The 18,292-nt window shown below is 48.8% G+C and overlaps 2 protein-coding genes across 2 annotated transcripts in view; one reads left to right on the top strand and one right to left on the bottom strand.

Moving 5' to 3' along the window:
- The first annotated feature begins 3,256 nt into the window (after positions 1 to 3,256).
- On the top strand, positions 3,257 to 10,136 carry LOC104291823 (deleted in malignant brain tumors 1 protein-like). Its single transcript, XM_009891116.1, has 7 exons — positions 3,257 to 3,299; positions 5,065 to 5,091; positions 6,186 to 6,515; positions 6,916 to 7,245; positions 7,648 to 7,977; positions 8,845 to 9,174; positions 10,096 to 10,136. The coding sequence occupies exons 1-7, from the start codon at positions 3,269 to 3,271 to the stop codon at positions 10,128 to 10,130; spliced, it is 1,413 nt and encodes a 470-aa protein (XP_009889418.1). The 5' UTR covers positions 3,257 to 3,268; the 3' UTR covers positions 10,131 to 10,136.
- A 1,869-nt stretch (positions 10,137 to 12,005) lies between these two features.
- Positions 12,006 to 18,292, bottom strand: part of LOC104291822 (deleted in malignant brain tumors 1 protein-like) — a 15,280-nt gene continuing 8,993 nt past the window's right edge. The window contains exons 8-11 of the mRNA XM_009891115.1: positions 16,304 to 16,627; positions 15,184 to 15,507; positions 12,326 to 12,649; positions 12,006 to 12,016 (exon numbers count right to left, since the gene is read on the bottom strand). Of these exons, the coding sequence (XP_009889417.1) occupies positions 12,006 to 12,016; positions 12,326 to 12,649; positions 15,184 to 15,507; positions 16,304 to 16,627 (983 nt within the window). The remainder of the gene's footprint in view (positions 12,017 to 12,325; positions 12,650 to 15,183; positions 15,508 to 16,303; positions 16,628 to 18,292) is intronic.

The following is an 18,292-nucleotide window of genomic DNA, read 5'->3' on the forward strand; positions in this document are numbered from 1 at the left end:
AAGAGAAGAAGAGAAGAATAAAGGAGGGAATCAAGAAAGAAAAAAAAGAAGGAAGAGAGGAATGAAGAGGGAATGAGGGAGGGAAGAAGTCAATGAGTTGGGGAGGAAAGAACTCCAGTGAATTTTAGAAGATTCAGTCTAAATTCAGTTCCTGGAAAAACATTGAACACAAAGCCAATACTTCTATTTGTGGTTACCTAGAAGACAACATGCAAAGTGTCAATGAACACAGGTTTGTTGGGATTAACTATCAAACAAGTAATCGACTGTACAAATACAAACCAGGAATTACCGGCCAGACTCTCCACAAGCGGGAAGAACCTAAGGATCAGTATCAAAGCACAACAGGCTGTGGCTCAACAACCTATGGGTATTGCGAAAAAAACAAACCTTACCTGAGACTTCTGGAACACGAGGTCCCTCCGTGTACAGGATGTCTGCATGACCATCGTATTTTCCCAGGAGTGCTGAGGTCTCTGCTGCACATCAGTGGCTGGGTGTGTGCACCAGCTTTCGAGAAGGGTGTTGGCCAACCATTGGAGACTGGCGAGAAGGGAGGCAGTAACAGCTATTAAGCATAGAAAACAGAACAGAGAGGGAGAGGCTGAAAATGTCCTCAGTGAGCAAAACTGAAAACTAAGCAAACAGATGAGAATGGTCTTCAAATGCCAATATAGGGACCTCATCTTTATTCTCTCCTGTGAGGACAGGCTTAGAGAGTTGGGGTTGTTCAGCCTGGAGAAAAGAGGGCTCTGGGGAGACCTTCTTGTGGCCTTTCAGTACTTAAGGGGGGCTTATAAGATGGGGACAAACTTTTTAGCAGGGCCTGTTGGGATAGGACAAGGGGTAATGGTTTAAAACTAAAACAGAGGAGATTCAGACTAAATATAAGGAAGAACTTTTTTACAATGAAGGTGGTGAGACACTGGCCCAAGTTGCCCAGAGAGCTGGTGGATGTCCCATCCCTGGAAACAGTCAAGGTCAGGTTGGATGGGGCTCTGAGCAACCTGATCTAGTTGAAGATGTCCCTGTTGTTAATGGGGAGGGGGGGACTAGATGGCCTTTAAAGGTCCCTTCCAACCCAAACTATTCTGTGATTCATCTGCTCTCAGTTGGATGCAATGCTCTCCTCCACCACACACAGCTTTGATATAAAATTTAATACGCACCTGACTTAAACTTGGACCGATGCATCTCTTTGAGAAGGCCATGGTCCTCGGTGGCCTGAGATTTGTATTTATTCAGGCCTGCTTTTCTGGCCCATCCCCTTCACCTTTCATCTGCTGGACTGGCTGTTCCAAAGAAGGGTTTCTACCCCTACCCTCATTCACCTTCCCCGTGAGTTGTCACCCACTCCTACCCTCCATTTCTGCCAGGGATGTCCTCTCCTTGTCTGTCATCCTCAGAGGGTATCTTCAAACTCTTCCTTGGCTTGGGGAAGGCAAAGGAGGTGTTGCAAGTAGTCCCTGGGTTGTACAGCCTAAGTAGAGGAGTACCTACCTCAGAGCTGCACAAACTCTTGTCTGTCCAACGCACACTCCCTAGGATGAAAGATATTGCTGTGTGTCTTCAGCAGTAAAGCCTATTTTCTGTGTTTTCAACTTAGCTCTTTTGCACCCACCTCTATTTCTAGGGGTGAGGCTGAGCGACGGTCCTGTGGGCCAGCCTTGCCCAGATAGCTAGCACAAATGCAAAGACACGGTTGAGGATTTTGCTGAGTGGTGGAAGGTGCAGAGCAATTCTAGCATCACATTGCCTTCCCTTCAGCATCTCCACATCCTCAGCTAGCCCAGCAGCATCTTCCCCCTTAGACATCTCCAGTATGGGTGTCTGAGTGCGACACCCAACTGAAACTGCCTCCTAGAAGTGCTTGATGATCTTTGCCGTGAATACAAGGTATCTAAATGCATTTTCCAGATACAAAAGTTGGCACGAGGTAGATCCCACCCATGATAGCAGCTGCTTCAGATCCCTGCTCATCCATATGACTGGGTGATTCAGCCTCATAGGGGACATAGGAGCCTGGCTGTCCCATCCAGGGAGGACAGGACAGTAAGAGGCAGGACAGAGGACAGATAAGGCCCCACTTTGAACACTGTGTTCAGTTTTGGCCCCTCACTACAAGAAAGACATTGAGGTGCTGGAGCGTGTCCAGAGAAGGGCAACGAAGCTGGTGAGGGGTCTGGAGGACAAGTCTTATGAGGAGCGGCTGAGGGAACTGGGGGTGTTCAGCCTGGAGAAAAGGAGGCTGAGGGGAGACCTTCTCACTGTCTACAGCTCCATGAAAGCAGGTTGTAGGGAGATGGGGGTCAGTCTCTTCTCCCAAGTAACAAGTGATAGGTCAAGAGGAAACAGCCTCAAGTTGAGCCGGGGTGGGGGGGTTAGGATGGATATTAGGAAAAATTTCTTCACCAGAAAGGTTATCACACCTTGGAAGAGTCTGCCTAGGGAAGTGGTGAAATTGCCATCATTTGAGGTATTTAAAAGATGAGTAGACATGGTGCTGAGGGACATGGTTTAGTGGTGGTGTTGTCAGCGTTAAGTCAATGGTTGGACTCGATGATCTTAAAGGTCCCTTTGAACCTAGATGATTCTATGATTCTATAATTCTCTGATCCTGCAGCTTGCACATCTGGCTTTGTCAAGACCAGGAGGAGGTCTCACAGCAACCTAAAATTTAACTGGATAGTGAACACATGTAGACCTGCAACCAAATTTCACAAAGATTTCCCATGTCTTGGGACAAACATGAGACAAAAACTGGAGAAAACTTCCACTTTTGGAAGACACTGTTTTCAGCAGTGGGAAACATTTTCTTAATTCTTCTCATGCTGTATTAGCGGCACGGGGTCATACCCATTTTCCCAGCTAAGCCGGGGCACTGATGCCTTATTCCTGCAGCTGCCTGAAGCCAGTCGTGGAAGGCAACTTGCCAAACCCTGTCTCCCCCCATCCCTGCCGCCGATGGTCCAGAACCAGCTGTCCTGAGACGACTTGTTTGCTCAGCAGATTCCCGAAACAGCCCAGTTTCACAATCCCTCAGCTTACGTGATGCTCATGGCACAAGAGTTGCTTCCTGGCAGAGGCTTGGCTTTTCGTACTTGATGAGCACCTGCCACGGGACATGGAGGGAGGTTTTTGGGGTGGAGGGGAGGAGCCATGACAAGTGGGACATTTCAAATAACCAGTCTCTTGAGTGCATGTCCTGCCTCCTCCCTGCCCTCCTCCCCTGTGGAGACTACAAGCGCACAGTATCTTCGCTACCAACATGAGGCTTGTCCTCCTGGCATGTCTCTGGGGTAAGTGAGGTGGGATTTTTTTCCTCTTTGCCAATGGTTCCTCTCTTCCACTATTGCTTCTTCTACAGCCCACAGCACAAAGCAAATGGGACATTGCCAGGAACTGAAATGCAATTGGTGGTATCTGATCCATATCTGATAACAGAGTGTGGACACTCAGATACCCTCAGATGTCACTAGACTAGACCAGCCACGGGTGGACAGCTGGATGCTGCTCCACCTTGGCACCAACACCTAGACACCTTGAAAAGTGTCTAATTTGGGAACTGAATTTCAGCCCTGGTAAGCAAAGACAGCAGCACCCAAGGTGAGGTTCCCTGCCCCCGTTTCTCTGCTGTGGGTCCCTAGCCTGTGTGGGTTCATAGAACCATAGAATGGTTTGGGTTGGAAGGGAGCATTAAAGGTCATGTAGCCCACCCCCCTTGCAATGAGCAGGGATGGATAACTTCAACGAGATCATGTTGCTCAGAGCCCTGTCCCTGGTGCATGAATAGGCACTTCAGGCCACCAGGATGATTATTTGAGTGCAACTGGAATTTACAAAGAGAAGGGGGATAGCCATTAGGCGTCTCAGCCCATAAACCTTAAAAGTAGCCTGGGAAAAAAAAAAAAAAAGGCAGATGGAAAAATGAATTATCTGGGCAGTAACTCTAATGCTTGTCCTGGTGTCAGCAGTTCTGCCCTTGCACGGAGCTGTTGGTCAATGCTTGGGATCTTGCCAGACTGCTTCATTTAGGAGCAGAAATTGCTGTTTGTGTTGAGCTCTTCTTTGCTGTTGACCTTCTACAGTGGGCGCAAAGTCTCATTCTCCTAAGTTTCCAGGAAAAACAGATCCTGGCAAGTTTTTCCTCAGGCTTTTCCTCCCAGGGTTTGCCTTGACTGATAGTTAATCCTCAGGGAAAGCTGAATAGGAACAGCCTCTTTGCACAAGTCTCCCATACATTCCACCTTGAAGACATTTCTTTGCACAACCGCATTAGCAGGCCCATAACTGTTCCCATGGCATTTCACTGCTACCATTAATGTCTGCAGGACTGACAGCAGTCCTGGGGTTAATTTTGTCTGGTGTCTGCCTGATGTTCAGAGATGCCAATGCTTCTTCATGGTCGGGCCCTGACCGAGAAGAAATAAAAATGCTGTGCTACGTGCAACTCACCACATTTTCAGTGGTGTACCTCTTGCCTCACTGTTGATAAGAGTTGGGTGTCACATTCAGAATCTCTAGGGAGAGAAAAGCACCTTCAGCCCCAATTCCACCCTCTGCTCTGGGCACCAGCCCTAGGATGAGATGGTTATCCATCTGACATGACTCAGCTCTTTTCACTGGCTGTCACAGGAGCCTGTATAATCAAATTCAATTGAATAGAATCAAATCGACTTGAATCAAATTGACTTGGATCAAATTGACTCAAATCTAATCTAGCCGTCTAATCTAATTGTCTAATCTAATCTATCTGGACACTGGTTTTCAGCTGACTGAATCCAGATGAGAGAAAACCCACCTGCTTTGTTACAGCATTTTCACATTTTTTTTTCCAGTAGACTTTATTTTTTAAGTTTTCTCTCCTTATCTGACCTCTTTATCAAGAAAGTCCCATGGACATGCACTAGGCAAAGCCCATTGACAGCTGTGTTTTTGGGAGACAGACAGCAATGATGGGGTCTAACAGAGCTCACTTTGTTGTCTCTTGCCTGATGTTTTGCTGTCCTGAATCTCCGTGCTCTACAGAGCTCAGACTAACATCCTGTATTTCTTCTATTTCAGCTTCCCTTGCAGGAGTCCTGCTGGCAGGTCAGTATTTGTAGTAGAGTGTGGAGCATGAGTCAGTACACGTAGCTGTCATAAAATGTCATGCAGAATGAGGCTGTGTCTGATCTGGAGATTTAAATATGTTGCTCGAAGCCAAGACACCTCAGTCCAAAACCTGTTTCTGTGGCCTATGATCTCTCTGTGAACCGCGTTCTCCTGATTAGCCGATGGAGAAGACCTGACTCTACCCACTGTGTAGTCTGTGAGCTGGTACCTGCTGGAGATCTCTGGGTGAAAGGAGCAATACTCATCCAAAACATGGACAAAACAGTTGCTCATTTTAGCAAAGTTAAACCAGATGTTGGGATATCCTCGATGCTGGGGTCTGATCACCATGAGATGGAGGAATGCCTGGTACTCCCTTGACTCCATGAGCCCGTGTGGAGGTGCTTCAGGGTTTCAGACTCTGGCACTTTTCAGTCCCTGAATTTCTCCCTTTACAGCACCCCAGATCCATGCAAAGAGGCAACGGTACTTGGAGAGATTTGGTTCCTGATAGTAGGGTGGCAAACAGTGTTGTGATCAGAGGTTTGGCAAATGGATCCAGGTTTTGAGAGGGATTGTGTGTCCTGGCGGGTTCGACAGCAGGACTGAGTAGCTCCTTTCCACTACCGAGTGCTGACTTCTGTAGGTCCACAACAGCACCCAGCAATCACTGCTAATAGCTGAGCAAGCCCATCCCTTCCACTGGGGAATGGGCAGAAAGGTCTCAATTCTCTCCTCCATGCTTCCAGTCCTTGTAGGAGCATTTTCTGGGAGACACTGGCCTTAACTATGGGGAATCTTACCCAGAACCTAAATGCTGGGGTAGGTTTTACGGGGGCTACACCTCTCCTGTTACATCTGAAGATGAACCCTGTAATTTGTATCTCAAAACAGACTTATGGACCCACAAACACCTGCGGCTTTTGGCCATTCCCAGCTCAAAACCCCATTCCAATACTCCAAAGCTTTTGGATTCTAGAATACCCTGGGCTTTTCTTCCTCCTGGTTTGGCAATAGAGACAGCCTGTCGGGGGAGGAAGAGCCCTCTTTCTCATTCCCTGCCTTCACTCTGGGATTTCTGCTCTCTTTAGAAGATGTAGACTCAACCAAACTTGAGATCCGCCTGGTGGATGGCCCCAACCGCTGCTCTGGGAGAGTCGAGGTGCTTCACAAAGATGTCTGGGGGACCGTCTGTGATGACCAGTGGGATTTACGGGAGGCAAAGGTTGTGTGCAGGCAGCTGGGCTGTGGGACAGCAGTATCGGCCCCTCGGGAGTCAAAATATGGGGAAGGGAAAGACCAAATCTGGCTGAGCGATGTGAACTGCAAAGGGACAGAAGCGTCCCTCACCGAATGCGAGGCGAAGCCATGGGGAGACAACATCTGCAACCACGTGGAAGATGCCAGTGTGGAGTGCTCAGGTAAATCCCCCAGGTGTCTTTTACTTTGTGCCACATTGGCCCCAACTAAGCCAGGGTGCAATCTCTGGACCATCCAGTTAGGAGTTCAGGGATGCAGAATGATTTTGTTGAGCTCCAGCTTCCTACTGCACTCAGCGCAGAGAAATTCCAACTGGACCTGGAACAACCTGCAGAGCTGGGAGTGGACACAGATAGTCTCCTCCCTCCCCTGTCAGCATCTATATTGATACTATTTTCCCTTCAACTTTTCTTCTCAAGCTAGGAGCTAGGAAGGGAGCCTTTGTCAGGCTTTAGGATGAGCAGAGGCAGTTTTGGTACATCATGGGAGATTCTGCTTTCTCCAGGTGATCAGGGGCACAGAGACTTGTCCCAAAACTTCTTCCTTGTTTGTTTTTGGCAGGAACAGAAATACCTGAGCCAGGGCCAATCCGGCTGGTGGGAGGCCCAAACCGATGCGCTGGCAGGGTTGAGGTGCTTCATGAAGAACAGTGGGGCAGCGTGTGCCATGACGACTGGGATCTAAATGATGCTCAAGTTGTGTGCAAACAACTGGGCTGTGGGGATGCGGTGCTGGCCCCCATTGGGGCCAAGTTTGGACGAGGACTTGAAACCATCTGGTTGGATGATGTCAACTGCACAGGGGCAGAAGCTGCTCTCTCTGAATGCCCAGCGAGGCCGTGGGGAGACCACAATTGTTACCACGGGGAAGATGCCAGTGCAATTTGTTCAGGTAATCCTTCTGTTCTCCTGCTTTTCCCAGCCATGTGTTGTGGTGTCCTCACAGTCAACACGCGCACAACCGTTGACAGGAAAAAGGGCTTCCTATAGAGCACTCTCCTACTGAGTTGGTACTAACCTAATAGTCCTGTTGATGGCCTGGGGTCTTTACACCATGGAAGAGGGCTTCATTCTGGGAGGTTCTCTCCTCCCTGCTCACGGGGGTGCTCTGTGGCCATTTTTCTTCAGGTTAAGCCTGCCATTGTGCTTCTTGCTTGGACAGTGGCATGTCATATGTGGAGAAAGCTACGGAGGAGAGGCTGCTGTGTGCAGGGCAGGGTGGGAATACTCAGGAAAGAGGGGGCATACGCACCAATGCCCAGCCTGAGCATGCCCTCTCTGGATGTGTCTGCAGACTCGGGGATCACCGTCTCCACTTCAGTCCGCCTGGTAGGCGGCCCCAACCGCTGCTCTGGGAGAGTTGAGGTGCTTCACAACGGTGTTTGGGGGACTGTCTGTGATGACCAGTGGGATTTACGGGAGGCAAAGGTTGTGTGCAGGCAGCTGGGCTGTGGGACGGCAGTATCAGCCCCTCGGGAGTCAAAATATGGGGAAGGGAAAGACCAAATCTGGCTGAGCGACGTGAACTGCACAGGGACAGAAGCGTCCCTCACCGATGGCGAGGCGAAGCCATGGGGAGACAACATCTGCAACCACGTGGAAGATGCCAGTGTGGACTGCTCAGGTAAACTCCCCTCTGTCCCCCATCCTCTGCATAGTACAATGAGGAGATCCCACCACACACATGACCCCTCCTGAATCAGAGCTGGTCCTGAGCCCCAGTGCAGCTCTGTGGATGTTGTAGCGAGGTGGGGGTTGGTGTCTTCTCCCAAGTAACAAGTAATAAGACAAGAGGAAACAGCCTCAGGTTGAGACAGGGGAGGTTTAGGATGGATATTAGGAAAAAAAATTTTCACTGAAAGGTTTATCACATGTTGGAACAGGCTGCCCAGGGAAGTGGTGGAGTCACCATCCCTGGAGGTATTTAAATGATGTGCAGATGTGGCATTTAGGGACATGGTTTAGTGGTGGTTTTGGCAGTGTTAGGTTTATGGTTGGACTCAGTGATCTTAAAGGTCTTTTCCAACCAAAACAATTCTATTATTCTATGTCTGCTGATGGGAACAAGAGATGGATGCAGCTGATTAACTAATCCCATCACTGGGTGCAGCACTTGCCCAGTGACCCAGGGGGGACATGTGGATGTAGCTGACCCAGGGGCAGCATTAAATCCTCTCCTACCTGAGACTGCTCTGCTCCCTTGTCTCATCTCTGGGCTGCAGAGTGATTAGTATAAGCAGACTCCTTGAGGCAGACACCCAGTAGAGCCTGCAACCATCCATGAAGACCAGGAAACCTTCTTCCTGTCCTTTTCCCACAGCCCCTCTCCCTGGGTTTTCTATCTTCCTTCCTGCCTCAGAGAAGCTCAGCCCTTGCCATGTCTTTGGTGTGCTCACGGAGACCTGAGCCTCTTCTGAGCAGGCAAGATTTCCACAGGTGGTGGGGTGTGTAGGACATTCCCTTAACATTTGTTTTCTGGGCATTGGTGCAGAGGTGGACATATCTGAGGAGGGGCCAATCCGGCTTGTGGATGGCCCGAACAAGTGTGCTGGGAGAGTCGAGGTGCTCCATGAGAACCGGTGGGGCAGTGTGTGTGATGACCACTGGGACATGAAGGACGCCAAGGTGGTGTGCAAGCAGGTGGGCTGTGGGTCACCGCTGTCAGCTCTGGGAGGTGCCCGCTATGGACGAGGGTCAGACATCATCTGGCTGGACGATGTTGAATGCAACGGGACAGAAGAGAGCATCTTTGACTGTCAGGCCAGGCCATGGGGTGAACACAACTGCTACCACGGAGAGGATGCTGATGTTGTTTGTGCAGGTAACTACCCATCACCGTGGCATGTGAAGTGATGTGGGGACAGGGTCAAACACCTCTTATCAGAGCCAGCAGGCAGGACTGCAGGAGACAGAAGGGGAATCATAGGGCAGGAAGGCTCCCCCCAGCTCAGGATAATGCTGGTGAAGGCAGGGAAATGGGTACAGCAGGGAGCCATAAGGAATACAGAGCACCCGGTTAGGATGAATATGGTGGGACCAGCTGGTGGGAGAGGTGCGTAAGTGGAGCAGAGGAAAACACAGAGGTGACAGTCTGACTATGGGATGGCTACTCCTGGGGAGATTCCAACAAGCAGGTTTTGTACAGGGCAAGGCTCCTAAAGGGCAGAAAGAGAGAAGGCAGAGTAGTTTCTGGGGTAGGAGGTAATGATGAGCATCTGTGGGGGAAACAATGTCTGGGACGAGATGCTTCTGTATCAGTACATCATCAATACTCTGTAGTTGTTAGGGTTGGACTCTCTGAAGCTCTTGAGGGCCGAGTTCCAGACTCCTTATGCCCTATTTATTGAGAGAGAAGCTTGGACAGAACCTGCACGGGTGAAGGGGGGAATCCCTGGGAGTCTTTGGCTGGTTTCATTATGGAGGAGCAGGGCTGTAGGGGCTTGGATTTCACCTGGGTGCTGCACAGGGTCATGCTGTCAGGACCATGTGTTGTGGGCTTCTGGGTCAAGCAGTGCAATGTGCACCAGGGTCAGAATCTGCACTTCATGAGTCCTGTCCTGGATGCCACCAGGCACTGTCCAAAGCTCAGGTGTTGGGTTCCTGACAGCCCCAAATATATGGGTATAACCCAACCTGCAGATCCTCTTCAGGACAAGAGCCCTTGTCACTTCTAGAAAGCAATTCTGGTGTCAGAGAGTTCCTGAGAGCATATTTTACTTTACCTTGCTCCCTCTCTCTGCAGTTAACAAGAACTTGGAGGAGCCAGAAGCACTGTGAGTGCCAGCCGCCACACTGGACCATGTTCATCTTGCCACACGAAGATGGGCCAGATGGGGAAGATTCAGCTGAGAAGGCGAAGGGCAGGGATGCTGCAGAACCACCAGTGTGCCATAACGGGATGCAGGGTTTGGCAAAACCATCCTCTCTCATCCTTTGAAGGATCTACAAACTTGGTTATAACTGCACTGATGGAAAACCCAGATCAACACATTATTCCCACTGAAAAGCAAACTTTGCCAAGTATCAATAAAGTTCCCCTAGAACTGAACATCTGGCTGTCTCATAAATTGCTCCTGGACCTCTGCTGCCTGAGCACATATCTGGCAGGGAGCTGTTGGTCCAGCATGGTGAATATTTATGTGAGGAATTAATACAATGAATATTTATACCAATGGTATGACAGCATACCATTTTGCAGGTCTGCAGAGGAACATTTGCCTCCACTAACATTCAGACAACTAACAAGGGGCAGCCATAAGAGCCTTGGGAAGAGTCCTGAACTTGGAACCATGCAAGCTGATGTCTGAAAGTTTGTTTGTCCCTCCTTAGGGGGCGAACTGCCCTCCCCATAGGGAACAATTCATGCCTTTTTCTCCTTCAGTTTTCCTACAGACCAAAACTGGCACTTTACAAGTGGGTAATTTCTGATTTCAGGGGTGTCCAGTCACGACTTAGCCTCCAACACAGATTTTTTTGTGTGATTTTTGCTTTCCAAAAAGCAATGTACTTTGTGCCTGTCAGTACAACACAAATGCTTTAATCCCAATGAAGCAAAGACCAAAGGATTGACAGTGGGTGTCTCCAAGTTATTTGGCCAACTCAAGCTAGTTTTACAGGCAGGACAGATGACTCGGTCCTCTCCCCCACCTACCCCCAGACCAGTTCATCCCATTCCAAAGTAGGTCTAAAGCAGCTAAATATCACCCTGTTTTGGGGAAGTGTCCTAGTTCAGTGTGGCTCTGGGGAGGGCAGAAATGAGGTGAACCTGGTGGTGATCTGACCACAACACAAAGCATCACACAGACTCACAGAATTCAAAGTTCAGGTACATGTCTACATTTTTTTTTTTTTTTTTTTCAGACAGAAGGTGAGAAGAGGCATGGAAATGGTTTAAGGCTTGGAGTGAATGTCTCAGAGAGCCATGAGGTTCCGTCTGTTTTACTTTTGAGAGGGCAAGCTATGTGAGGACTTCACTGCAGTGACTGAACACTTCTAGGGGAAGGGTGCTGGCTACCCACGTCTGTCCAAGCTCATACAGCAGGAGCCAAATGTTTATATATTGTATCCCTGAATCAGCACAAGACAACTTTTATGGATTAGAGACAATATCAGCAGGAGGGGATGAACTGGCATGGGAACTGTATGACCTGTTGAGCAGAGCAGGCATGCTACTGTGAGATGTTGCAAGGATTCAAGTTGACTTCAAGTGCCCAGCAGTGTTCTTCAAATATTCCCTCCACCCCTGAAAGAAGATGCCTGGAAACTTGCCTTGTGGCAGGAATTGTGGCCAGTGGGACCATGTGCAGGCACCCACAGAGGTACCCAAACTAGCCACAACATCACCCAAAGCTCCTTCTATAGGACTGAGAGTCATCTGAGGTGATTCAGAGGGTAGCTGGGCTGCCTTGCCCCATGCAGGTGCCTTTCTCTGTTCATTAACTGAACAGGTTCCCAGGGCAAAGATTGCCCCGATTTGGTCATGTCAGTTGGGTGCTTGCATTTGAGTGTGATAGAACTGAGTCTCAGTTGTTTGCTTCTGTACTGCATGCTCTTTGGACATGAACAATCACTTTTGTTTGGGTTAAATGAATGTCGTACTCATATTGGTTGGCAATATAATCTCTCTTCTCCACTCTGGAATGTCTGTGAGGTTTAGATCCCACCTAGAAGGAAATGTATGCAATCCAGACCTGTAAAAGCAGCTTGCTGACAAGCCACTGAAAGTTACTAGTGTGCATATAATACTTAGTGATATTTAAAAAATGCAAATAGGAAAAACGTGCTGCCACATGGAGACATGGGAATCATCCCTCAAATCACCAAGCTCCAACTCCATGCCTTCAACATCACCCCATGGTACTTGTCAAAGACAAGGAGGTTAGACTGGGAAAGGACAAAAAGCCACCAGCCCCGACAGCCAGCCTAGAAGCTTAGTCTAATTCCCAGTAGGATGGGACATGGATGAAGGTTACCTGAGCATACGATGCCCGCATCTTCTCCGTGATTACAGTTATGGGCTCCCCAAGGCCTCGCTGCACACTCAGAGAGGGCTGCTTCTCCACCGGAGCATTTCACATCATCCAACCAGATACGGCCAAAACCTTGCCCAAAATAAGCTGAACCCGGGGCAGACATGGCTGTCCCACAGCCCAGCTGCTGGCATACCACTGCAGCATCGCTCAAGTCCCAGCTGTCGTCACAGATTGTCCCCCACTGCTGGCTGTGAAACACTTCAACTCTCCCGGCACAATGAGTGGGGCCATTCACCAGCCGGAGCGGAGGCACTTCTGGAGTACCTGCACAAAAAGCAACCGAAAAGGATAAATGCACACAAACACACTGCACCTGAACCCTACTGACACTTTCTAGGGGATAAGTGCCAAGCAGGTTGCCCCATACATGAAAAATGGATGGCTAAAGAGGACATTTTGGGTGTCCATTCAGGGTTGCCCCAAAGTCTGTGCTGCTCTGCACTGCCCGCAGACTGGCAGAAATGCCCCAGTAAGGACTGGGAGTGATATTTCAGGCTCCCAGCCAGTAAGACATGCTAATTCAACCCTTCCAAGCAGGCATGTTTCAGATGGCTTGTTTGAATTGCTGCCAACGCTACAGTGACACGGGACCCTGTGCCTGCTCTGTAGAAACAGCAGTCTGCTGGGCTGAGCTCTGAAATAAAAATCTAATGTTATGAGACCCCACCTGGAGTACTGTGTCCAGCTCTGGACCCCCCAACATAGGAAAAATGAATCTGTTGGAGCGAGGACAGAGGAGGGCCGTGAAGATGATCAGAGGGCTGAAGAACCTCTGTGATGAGAACAGGCTGAAAGAGTTGGGGTTGTTCAGCCTGGAGAAGAGAAGGCTCTGGGGAGACCTTATTGTGGTCTTCCAGTATCTGAAGGGGCTACAGGAAAGCTGGGGAAGGACTTTTTGCAAGGCCATGTAGTGATAGGATGAGAAGGAATGGCTTCAAACTTGAAGAGGGGGGATTTAAATTAGATATTAAGAAGAATTTTTTCACTCTGAGGATGGTGAGGGACTGGAACAGGTTGTCCAGAGAAGCTGTGGCTGCCCTATCCCAGGAGGTGTTCAAGGCCAGGTTGGACAGGGCTTTGAGGAATGTGGTCTAGTCGGAGGTGTCCCTGCCCATGACAGGGGGTTGGAACTCGATGACCTTCAAGGTCCCTTCCAACCTAAACCATTCTATGATTCTATGCTGTACAGACGAACCCTGTACAAAGGGACCAATTCAGGAGCCTCCAATTAGGTGTCTTTTCCCATTTGAGATGTGTTGGGGCATCCTTGACGTCCTCCAGCTGTCCTGTTGGAAGGGTGTGGGTCTTATAACTCCAGGCTCATATCAGCCAGCCCCACGTAGATGTCTGCATACTGCTCAATGTCTTATATAGCATTAGGTACCTGTGTCCAGGAACATGATGCATGCTCAAATAAACTGGGTCACATATGGGAAGCTTTGTAATGTCCGTCAGTGAACAGACAGTCCAATGCTCATATTCCCGAAACTTTCTTTTGCTCTTACACGTTTTACTCCAGTTATTGCAATATTCACCATGTGTGTTCTGGATAATTTGCTAGGGGAAAGCAGATTATGGTAATGTATATGAATAGACAATCTTCCTTGAAAGTTCTCATGGCTGGTAAAGCCAGCTGAACTGGACAATAGATGGTGTTAAAAAGCATCAGCCAACCCTTTCCTGCACTGAAGCACAGTGCAAAATAAACTTTGTCAAAAGAGGAGGTTAAAATTAGGTTTTTAACAAAGAGTTTGTCCTGTCTGTAGCTGAGAACCTCGCACTGGGTGACAGCATTTCAACCAGCTCAGGTGCAGGTGTGTACTTTGCTATGTTCATGGTAGGGGAGATGACTCCTCTTCAAAGACCACTGAGTTCTCCTGAAGTTTCCCAAAGCTTTTCATGAAAGGAAGGAGGGACTCCAGGAAAGCTCTGCTAGCTTCTCGCTCTGAGATCCCAGAAAAGTAGAAAAGAATGGCTAAAAATTCAGAAAACAACATGTCTGATTTCAAAGAAAATATTGGGATTGTTTAAGATTGCTCTGAAAGACTATGAGACTAGTTTTTTTGAGGACAGATAAAGGTCTTCTGGTCTGACCTCATAGCTAACCTCACTTTGAGCAGGAGACTGGTGTAGAGACTTCCTGTGGTCCCTTCAACCTGAATTATCTTATAAGCCTCCCAATTGCTTTTACAAAGCAAGAGGTTTCTTCAGGGCTGCAGATTGCAAGAGACACTGGAGAGAAAACTGAAAAAGCACTTATACACAACTGCTGTAAAGACACATTTAGTGGTGTCATGTTTCTAAAGTTCTCGATGAATCCTGACATTTTATTGCTTCTCGTGGTAGAGTGAAACAGACTTCCCAATCAACCAGAGACCAAGACTCTGACACCACTGATTAGCTTTACATGTGATCTTCATGTAAAAGTGTAGTCTTGGAGGTAACTCTGTCTATATGACACCGCAAGCCTATACCTCTGCAGGAGGGGATTTCTGGGATATGTCCTGCCCTGGAAAAGTCTTGGAGCCTTCAGGAGCTGAGGTATGCTATACAAACCTTGACAGAGCTATCAGCATGGGGCTTGCTGATGGTAACTCCATAATTCTGGATCAGCTTCCAGTGGTGACTGCTCACCATGGTCAGGGCCATGAGCATTCCATAAATTACACAAGATGGGTTTATGATTAATAGCAGACACTAGGAGCAGTGTGAGCTCAGAGAAGACCTTCCACCCAGGGTGGAAATCTTTCCTCCTTGTTTCCCAAAGCCATCGGGACTGAGACACAGAGAGGGGTTACCTGAGCACACCACACCAGCATCTTCTCCATGCTTGCAGTTATGGGACCCCCAAGACTGCGCCCTACACTCAGAGAGGGCAGCTTCGTTCCCTGAGCAATTCACATCGTCCAGCCAGATGGGGTCAGGCCCTTGCCCAAAAGGAGCTAAACCAGGGGCTGACAGCGCTGCCCCACAGCCCAGCTGCCTGCACACGACATTGGCACCAGCTATATCCCAGCCATCATCACACACGGTTCCCCACTGTTGGTCATGAAACACCTCGACTCTCCCAGTGCAACGATTTGGACCGTTCACGAGCCGGACAGGAGCTGGTTCCACAATACCTGGACCAAAACACAATGGCAAAATGTTTGAGGAGCTTTGCATGACTTAAAGCTCTGTGTAGAGGGCAAAACCCCTTCCTTGTAGGGGTCTTGTGCAAAAAAGAGTTATGGACATGAATGTTGATCAGCAGAACATGTGCTTTGCTACCTAGAGGACCTAGTTTGTACCTGCAGCAGACTACTACTAGAAAGAGATCCAGGGAGCTGAACTTTTGGCTCAGGGTCCCAGGGTAAGCTGCAGATGCCACCCGTGCCATCACTGGCTACACAACACTTCCATTTTCTGTAGAGGTCAAGGAGGGCCAGAGCAGCCTGTCCCCCGATTCCTCCCCAGATCACCTTCCCAGGAATATTCCTTAGCCACTGTGGTACAGGTCTCTCTGTCACGATGCTGTGCCGCTGATTTAGAGTGGAGAGTGCCCTTCACCTCGTTACTCAACACAACCTTCCTTTGCATCACCCACTGATGACACCCTACAGCACCTGCCTTCTCCTTGCTTGGCCCATACTGCAGATGGAATTTTAGCTACCCAAATATACATGTCCATTCTGGAAGCAAATTTATTCTGCCCGGTGTCCTGCTGATGCTCCAGAGGAGTACTGGATCCTCTCTCATATTCCCCAGCACTGTGCAGGTATCTTGGATCCTCTAAGAAATCTAAAATAACACTGCATTCACCCCTTCTGTATCTCGTCTAAAAGCAACATTATGGTAAAACGTGTCCCACAGGACCACAGAGAACTTCTGCTTAAACACAGCCCCCATTGCACCCCACGTTTCATGGCATAACAGTACCTGAGCAGACCACACCAGCATCTTCTCCGTGGTTACAGTTGTGGTCTCCCCAAGACCGTGCCCGGCAATCAGAGAGGGCTGTTTCAGCCCCTGCACAGTTCACATCATCCAGCCAAATTTGTCCAGTTCCTTGTCCAAACCGAGCAGAGCCGGGGGCTGAGACCACTGTCCCACAGCCCAGCTGCCTGCACACAACTTGAGCATCTGCTAAATCCCAGCTGTCATCGCAGACCGTCCCCCACTGCTGCTCATGATACACCTCGACTCTCCCAGAGCAGAAATTCAAACCGCCCACTAGTCGGATCGGGGCTGGTTCTGGAACACCTGAACCAAAAAGATAAGACCAGGTAAGTTTTATGCTGGCAAGCAGGTTCCTGCTGGCCACGTCTGCTAACAGAGTGTGTACCCATTGGTTTAGCATGACCTACAGGGACAAGCAGCATGGAGAAAGTTCACTGTTGTTTTCCCTCCTCTTGCCCCCAAAGTCAAGGAAAGGTGCTGTCCAAAACTGAGGACTTCTTTGCCCTTCTATATTTGACTAGAAAGATACCTGTGCCCAGACACAAAGTGCAGGTAACTTTACTGACCGAGGGAAAGGACTTTAGCAGGGAAAGCTTTTTTAGGAGAGCAGTGGGAAAACTGGGGTATGACTCATCTCGTCTGGACTTGGAGCCCTTAAGCATAAACTTCGAGGGGTTGATGGGCTTTTCTGTGCATTGGTGCCTGTTGACATATGAGACGCTAGGAGAATCCCAGACAACCCAATGGAGTTAGCAGACTTGATGTCTCAAAGGACATCCCTGCCCTTCTGGATCTTCATTCAATTGGTGGGTGGGATATAGTGAGACATTTCAGGTGACAATAGACACCTGTGTTTAGGCAGCTGAACCTCACTTTTACAACTCTGTGGTGGACCCTCGGTACCCTTTATAGTCAATGGAAGGAAATGAGCCCTGCTGGGTTGCAACTTCTTTAATCTACTTTGGGCATCTGCATCAGGATGGGCCAAATCCTGCTGTTGACCACACTGACAGTCCTCACGGGCAGCAAAGGGGCAGCAGGGTGTTTAATTAAAACACAGGTGTCTGTGCTTAGTCAGTGAATCCACGGGGTGTTTTCAAGGTGTGGGCAGGTAACCAGAGGAGAGCAGTTTATCTCCTGCAAGGGCAAGGCAAAACTGCACCACTTCTGGGAGGTAAAATAATCATCTAGAGGATGAAGAAGAATGAGTTAAGCAACAAGTCTTCTCAAAGGGTTTTAAAGGATATAAAGGATAGAGAGTCACACTCTCTCATGTCAGGCTGTTCTGAGAAAGACATGGACATGTATAAAGGGGGGTGATGACTACAAGTTATGCAAACCAAGCCTTCAGAGCTACTCCGCACTGGCAAAGCCTCAGCTGGCATTACAGGCTAAAAGAAATATGCACAGCAGTTAGGGAGAAACCAGAGAAGAATGACAGGAATGAGGACAAGCTTAAAAATGTGTCTCAAGAGGGAAATGGGAAGAAACTGGGGAAATGGAAAAGGGATGTAACAGTCTTAGCAGAAGGTAGACGCAAAGAATGAATGGTAGTAATGCACACTGCAATGAGACAAGAGGCTGTAGAATAAATTCCAGGCGATGATAGTGAGCTCAGGGTTGCTTTCTAGTGGCAACGCAGTGCAGTGCTGCATCATTTTGAGGACATTTGTCTCAGTGTGGAGGTTTCAGAGAAGACGCAGGAAAAATACTGGTGAAAAAAGGTCTCATAAGGTGGTTTCTAGCAAGTGAGGGAGGAGGAGAGGTAGATTAAGTGGGTTTCTGCAAGATTTTTTCATGTTCTTGTTTGCAAGTGGAAAGAGACAGAAAAATGGGGAGTGTATCTTGATTTTTCAAGTGTGATAAGTTCTTTGGGGTTGTCGCTGGCAGCAGTAGAAGAGTCCAAGTGACCCTATACCCTCTGTAATAGGGAGAATCACACCAGTCCTGCAATGCCACCAGGTTTAC

The sequence above is a fragment of the Charadrius vociferus genome, unplaced genomic scaffold, assembly GCF_000708025.1.
Source record: "Charadrius vociferus isolate BGI_N301 unplaced genomic scaffold, ASM70802v2 scaffold229, whole genome shotgun sequence".
In the NCBI taxonomy this organism is placed as follows: domain Eukaryota; kingdom Metazoa; phylum Chordata; class Aves; order Charadriiformes; family Charadriidae; genus Charadrius; species Charadrius vociferus.